The 7,596-nt window shown below is 34.1% G+C and overlaps 1 protein-coding gene across 1 annotated transcript; it reads left to right on the top strand.

The window, feature by feature from the left end:
- Positions 1–4,614: 4,614 nt before the first annotated feature.
- Positions 4,615–6,420, top strand: LOC136973546 (zinc finger MYM-type protein 1-like). The gene has a single exon (XM_067268273.1). It carries the CDS (start codon positions 4,615–4,617, stop codon positions 6,418–6,420), a length of 1,806 nt encoding a protein of 601 aa, XP_067124374.1.
- Positions 6,421–7,596: the final 1,176 nt, after the last annotated feature.

Below are 7,596 nucleotides of genomic sequence, written 5' to 3'. Positions count from 1 at the left end.
AAGCCATATTTGGGACAATACTATGTCTCGGATACTCACTGCTAAGCTGGATCACTTTGACGCTCTCGGCGGGTCTCGTTCTCTTCTCATTCTCCAATCATCTTTGGTATCGCTGGTTTTGAGGGCGATCTTTGAAACTTCGCCGCCTCGGCCACGAGGTCATCCACGGGCCATTTTCGGTGAAATTAATCTATCCAACGTCGAAATTTCTGTTCGTTGCGTGTCGGTCTGGGTTGAATTTTCTGATGAATAACGAAAATTTTCCGTTTTTGAAAAAATAATCGTGACTATCGTATCGTACGAATTTATTTTATTATTTTGCACAAACAGCAAGGCCATTCCACCACGTCCTGATAGTAATACCATAACTATAAAATAAAATTCTTACCTGACTATTATCAAAGTGAAAGTTTAATCTTGTGGATAAATATTTGAATTTTTCCTTAACATACTTTTAATTTTTCTTTAAATGATTATTAAATATATCGTATAAACTTGATATACTAATATACTGATAAAACAATACAAACAATAAAACGATAAAACAATAAAAACAATTAATAAATGTAAAAAGAAAAAAATAATTCTATTTCTTCAGGTTTACTTAATTTCAAAAATAAGCTGGATCTTCCATAGTCATTCGTAAATATGAATTCGAACATAAAATTGAACATTAAGACGAAGAGTTCGAATAAAGCGAACATATGCCGATGCGCTCCCCGTGTCAACTTCGAATACGATGGAGCACTAAATATCGTTGAGAATTATTAGAAGGGTCTAAAAATATGTTCGATTTCCCGCAGAAATGCAAACAAAAAAAAAATTAGTATTTACAATAGTACAGTTGAAGCCGAGTTCTTCGGGGTAATCTTTAAACTTTTTCCACTCCCCCGCGAGGAATTTTCCAAAAATCCCTTCTTAGTGTACATTCTCATGACGTACCCGTACCCTAACTGTGTACCAAATTTCAACTTTCAGCTCCTAACTGTTTGGGCTCTGCGCTTATTATTATTATTCCACCCATCTCGATTATAAGATTCATTAGAGCTTCATGGAGTGAGTGAGCGAAAGAGTTTTACACTGAGAAGATTTGGACTGTAATAAGTGTTGACAGAGACCAATTTTCAATCCCCATACATGTGGTTCCTAGTTCATTCCTTGCTTATCAGTTATCGTTGGGAGCAGACTTTCTGAAACAAGTCCATATCAGTTTAAAAGAAGGTTGTGTTGAGAAAATTATGAAAGCAAAAGATTTCAGACGTATACAATATTGATCATATCAATGATGCAAGATATAGACGAGATCTTCTAGATCTAAAAAAAAAAAAACTATAAAGCGGTCAGAGAACAAGAAACAGATCAAAATGAGCATTATCTTTAAAAAATCATGTTCCAGTTTGTTAACGTCCAAGACAGCTATCTGCTAGTGAGAAGGATGAAGCTAATAAGGAGATGGAAGAATGGTTAAGGTTTCAATAAAAATAAAATTTGTATTTTGTTCGATTAAATTACGATTTGTTTCGATCTTATAATATTGCTAACGATGAATACAACAAATAATAATAATAAATTCAAAATAAGGCTAAAGAAAAGTTTAAATTAAAGGTTAATTTATTAACTTTGCAGTTTTTACACATTAAATTAGCCTGCCCATACTACAGTCCCACGGTCATACCGATCTCACGCAAACATATTTGACAATCACTAATAACTTTTTTAAAACTCTTTCCTGCCCTGTGGGCAAATAGAGGCCCTCTTTTAGAGAGCCCATTATTGGTTCGGCCAAGTCCACAGTAAAGTGGCCAAGATGATGCCGGAAGGGGTGCGACATACCCAGACAGACCACCAACCGAAAAATTGTTGGGGTTTTCCGGCCAGTTGAGATTCGATTCTGGATCCCCATAACAGTATGTTGTTTGTACTATCTCTCGAAAAGAGTTTGTTCTATCTTCATCTTTTGTTACGTTACATTCATTTGTGTAAACATGGGTTAATTGCGTTTTGCAATTTTCTTTTAATGAATGCAAATTAGTTAAGAGTTTTGGGACGGACTGGATCTGTAAATACTTTCATGAAAGACATTATCACGGAGGATGAGACGTGGGTCTTTGGGTACGACGTAAAAACAAAACCTTAGTCATCACAATGGATGGGAAAATCTTTACCGCCACTCAAAAAAGGCGCCACAATTCCGGTCGAATTTTGCTCATGTTTTGTTTCATCCTGATGGTGCCATTCTACAAGAATTTTTTTCAGATGATTATACAGTAAACAAGGAATACCATCTGGAGATGACGAAATGTCTGTGAAATAGTGAGAAAGAAAAACCTCCTGCTCGGAGAGAACAGCATCGTTAAGGAGGTTGCACACATGCGGCGCGGCAGCGAAAAGCGGTGTCGCAAACGCGTCTTCGCCGCGCTGCAGCACAATCACACAAGCTGCAATCCGCTTACATTTCGGCGCATGCGTTCAGTATTCAAGATGGCGAACGATACTGACACTGCCGCTATCGACGTGTTTACAAATTTTGTGTTGTACGGCGCTTGCTTTATTTAGCTACAGGGCCGTTCCGACCCGGGGGTGCAGAGGGTGCGGGGCACCCGGGCGGCAAGCCTAGGGGGCGGCGCGAGCCGCCTTAAAAAAAAAGGGAAAAATTAATTTATCATTAAATTAATATAATACATAAATATTATTCTAAATATTATCATTAAAATACTACTATTCTAATATTATTTGAATGTATGTACTATTCTAAATATTATTAATTATATTTCAAATTCAAATTTTATATACACAACTTATTCAGGCCACAACAAGTGGCAAGTATAACAGTTTCTTGTTTTAACTCGTCTTAAGCTATTTTTCACGTCGGTCGCGAGGAAGATTTTACAGGAAAATACTCATCTGTGGTCAAAGCATAGAAATGCACGCACCGGGATAATTTCTTTTATTTTAATTTTAAACGTGTAATCGTGTAAATCGCAACAGCTTAAAAAGTTTTTGTTTGATATCGTGGTTAGAGAGACAGTAAAAATTAAAGGTGAGTACATACATTAATTTGATTATATTTTGCTTTTGCGCGGTTAAATAAAATTTAAATAATATTTTGTTAAATTAAATTTATATTGTGTAAAAAATTTATAACTTAAATAATAATACCAACATAATAACAATAGTAAAACATTTTTCTTTTTTTTATTAGTAAAATATAGTTTAATTAAAGATTAGCATAATCTTAATATTTTTTTGTTTTGATTAAAAATGTTGAAATTTTCAGACAAAATAAAAAATTTTGTAAAGTTTCCTTTCAAAAGTTGGTATTTTTCGAAAAACAAAGCTTAATTAATTTATGCTTCTTTAAATCTTCGAAAACAAAATTTTTTCGACGAATCATAACTTGGATTCATTTTTTTTTTTTTTTTTTGGTAGATGTCTGATAATCGAAAAAGGCTTTCTGGCGCACAGTACAGAAAAAGAAAGCGTGAAAAGGAAGAATTAGTTAAAAAGGCTAGTGGTTCACTCGAAACGTTTTTAATCTCAACAACATCACAGGAGGCACCATCAAGTTCCCAAGCTCGAGATGTAAATGTGACGGAGACCGAATTCATAGTGGTCAGTAGCGGGGGAAAAAAGGAGGACTCGTCGAATACCAAAACTACAATGGAAGCAGGTGTTTTATTAAAAGAACAAAGTCCTGAAGAAGTAAGTTTTGAAAATGAAAATCTTCATGTTCATGAGGATCCTAACTATTGGCCTGGTGTTTTATTGGATAAAATTAAATTAACTCTGATAGATTTAGGGCCTACCCAACTGACAGAAGCTGATATGATTTACCTATCTGGGCATGATGGCCTGGGGGTATTCAAAAGGCGGTTTAACCTTAGTGAACAAACTGACTGTATGTGTGGTCAAGCAAATGAGGACATACATCATCTTATCTTCGAATGTGTACACTGGCAGTATAACAGGAAAAGACTGGAACTCATTGCCCTCGAGGAGGAGTTGACCTGGCCTTGTGGCTTCTATCAGCTCATAAGAAATGAGCACTGCTTTAAGGCGTTAACGGAGTTCTTCAGAAAAATTTACAAGAGCAAGAACGCTCGAATGTAATTATCTCTTTCCTGGGTGAGCTGCCCAGTAGTTTGTTTATTTATTTTACTTTATTGTTTACTGTTACTTTGTGTTCTTGATGTAAAGGATTAAAGTTTCATATATCCCCGTTGTGCAATGCGGTGCGGGGTGTATTGATCCCTGAGTGCCAGAGGGTTAAGGGAAGTTAAAAAAAAAATAAATAAATAAAAATAAATAAATAAATACAATAGAGGTTTCTCGTCTATTTATTATAAAAAAACTTGTAATGGGGAAATAATTCCAAGAGTTTGGCTGGTGTATTCTAAATCAAAAGACTGTGTATATTGTTTTCCTTGCAAAATATTTAAAACTTTTTCTAGTGGTTTAGTTGAGGGTTATAATGATTGGAGACATTTAAGTCAGGTTATAGAACGACATGAAAAATCAAAAGGTCACATTTGTAATACAAAATCTTGGATTGATCTAAAACAATCAATTTCTTCTAAAACGACAACTGATTCACTAAATGAGAAATTAATAAACATGGAAAAAGATAGATGGGTTTCTGTTTTAAAAATTATAATTTATGTTGTTAAATTTTTAGCCGGTCAAAATTTGAGTTTTAGGGGTGAAAATAACAAGATATATGAGCAACAAAATGGAAACTTTTTAAAATTAATTGAAACAATTGCAAACTTTAATGATACGATATCCGATCATATTAACAGGATTAGAAAAACTCCATCAAATATGCCTCATTATTTAGGTGTTCATATTCAAAACGAACTAATTTCCCTTCTGGGAGAGAAAATAAGACATGAAATTATATCTATGTTAAAAGCTAGTAAATATTTTTCTATTATTTTAGATTCGACTCCTGATGTAAGTCACAAAGACCAACTTACTGTTGTAGTAAGGTTTGTTTTATTAAATAATAAATCAAAGCAAATAGAAATTAGGGAGCATTTTTTGGGATTCATTTCAATATCAGATTCGACAGGACAAGGCTTAACCAATGTTTTATTGGATTTTTTGGAGACTCACAACATTTGTTTAGGAGATTTAAGGGGGCAGGGTTACGATAATGGTGCGAATATGAAGGGTCGCAATAATGGTTTACAAAAAAAAATTCTTGAATTAAACCCTAGAGCTTTTTACGTGCCTTGTGCGGCCCATAGCTTAAATTTAGTTGTTAATGACGCTGCAAAAGCGTCTTTAGAAATTACAAATTTCTTTGCTATTGTGCAGGAACTTTACGTTTTCTTTTCTGCATCGACTAAACGTTGGCAAGTTTTAAAAGATGAAATCCCAACTTTATCATTAAAACCTTTTTCTAGTACTAGATGGGAAAGTAGAATAGATGCTTTGAAAGTTCTTAGATACAATTTGGCAAAAATATATGACGCTTTATTTGCACTTTATTCTGATAATAGCAGAGACCCTGAAACCAGAAATATGGCAAATTCATTACTCTTAAAAATCAAGTCGTTTAAATTTATTTGTTCTATTATTACATGGAATATTGTGTTAACAAAAATTAATATTGCAAGTAAAGTGATGCAGGAGTCAGATTCTACACTACCTAATATCGTTTTAATCTTGGAGCAGACGAAAACTTATTTATCTAATATTAGATCAAATAAAGGTTTTAATGATATTTTAGAAGAGGCCAAAAAAATTGCCGATGATATCGACTGTGACCCTTCGTTTCCTCCGATTAATATTGTGAGACCCCGAACAAAAAAGCGATTATTTGATTACGAGTGTGAAGACCCGGCTGACCAATTCAAAATTAATTTTTACTTTGTAATATTGGACACCGCATTATCAAAATTGGAAGAAAGGTTCGAGCAAATAAAGCAGCATGATACATTGTTTAATTTTCTTAACAACCTATATAATTTCCTTCAAATGGATAAATCAATTAGATTTGCAAAATGTAAAGCTCTAGAGAATAGTTTATGTGATCCATGTAAAAATCAAAAAGATATTTTAACTCAAGATTTATATGATGAAATTGACAATGTTGCACCCTATATTTCCTCTGAAATGAACGCATTGAATGTTATTAACTACCTATTCACAAATAATCTCATCTATCTATTTCCAAATTTAATAATTTCTATACGAATTTTCTTAACATTACCTCTCACAGTAGCTAGTGGGGAAAGAAGCTTTTCCAAACTTAAAATAATAAAAAATTATCTACGATCCACAATGGGGCAAGAAAGGCTTTCAGACTTATCCATTATTAGTATTGAAAAAGAGCTGTCAGAAAATATAGATGTGTCTAACATTGTTAAGACATTTGCATTAAAAAAAGCTAGAAAATCAAACTTTACTGTATAACTTATTAGTAGAAATAGTAGATATGTTAGCATCCTTGCCTGTATGTATGAATTATGTATTTATTTCTTTATTACATTACAAATAAGTTGTAACATTATATTCTATTAAATAAACTGTGTATATTTGTACAATTTTTTTTAACTTAAATTTACTTTATCTGTTTTATTTGTAAATTTTTAACAACTTTGGGGGAAGGGGCGGCAAAATTATTCTCGCACCCGAGCGGCAGATACCCTAGGAACGGCCCTGTTTAGCTAGAAGATTTTGTCGAAGATTCGAACGAAGATTTTGGATTAGATATTTTCTTGGATCCAGAAAGAACTTGTGTACAAAATAGGCTTTTTCCTCGATTAAAATCTCTCGATAACGAATACTATTTCAAGTAAGATTCGGTTGTTTTGTTCTTTGAATTAAATTATATATGATTATTTGTGTGGAATTTGTGTTAAATTTATTATCCTTTCCTCTTTATTCTGATATTTGTTAACTCGGTTAATCGCGTCGAACTTCCCGCCATTAAAACACCACGTGGTTGTATTTTCTTACGTGACTACCAGACGAACTGTTATTGGCTGATAGAAACGCGTGTTGGCGGCGGTCGCCGCGAAAGATAGAATTCAACCAACTTTTGCGGCACGAGAAAAGCGGCACAAAATCGACTTCTGCGGCGAGAAAAAGTGACGTCATTCTGCCGCTTTTCCTTGCCGCGTCGCATGTGTGCATCCGGCTTTACAATGCTCAGTCCACACAACACTGCTGAGTACAGAAATTTTGGCCTATAATTAGACGCTACTTGTTCTTCAACCTCCAAATTCACCGGACTAAACCCCACCAGGCTTCTTTTTGTTTCCCAAATTAAAATTCGCTCTCAAAATTCCTCGCCATTTTGAACCCGTTGACGCCATTAAGGAAAATTGTCTAGCGTAGTTGCGCATCATCCCAAAAGAAGCGTCTTTTGATGGCAGAGATGCCGAATTCAGTACATAAACTGAGGAGAACACTACTTCGAAGGCGACAAAACTGATTAGCTTCTAGGTAGATGCAAGCAACTTCTATTTGCAAGTTCGCGAACTTTTCGGACAGACCTTGTATATATTGTTTTCCTGTAACAAATTTGGAGAATCTGCTATAATAACTGTATCGTTTGTAAACTTTAACTTATGGATTTCTTTATTA

Source organism: Centruroides vittatus, unplaced genomic scaffold (assembly GCF_030686945.1).
Source record: "Centruroides vittatus isolate TY-2023 unplaced genomic scaffold, ASM3068694v2 contig_3198, whole genome shotgun sequence".
In the NCBI taxonomy this organism is placed as follows: domain Eukaryota; kingdom Metazoa; phylum Arthropoda; class Arachnida; order Scorpiones; family Buthidae; genus Centruroides; species Centruroides vittatus.
The sequence above is the reverse complement of the archived record's forward strand: the minus strand, read 5'-3'. Positions and strand labels throughout refer to the sequence as shown.

Excerpts from the sequence above, each read along its gene's own strand:
- LOC136973546 (XM_067268273.1), top strand. The coding sequence starts at position 4,615 with ATGGAAAAAGATAGATGGGTTTCTGTTTTAAAAATTATAATTTATGTT.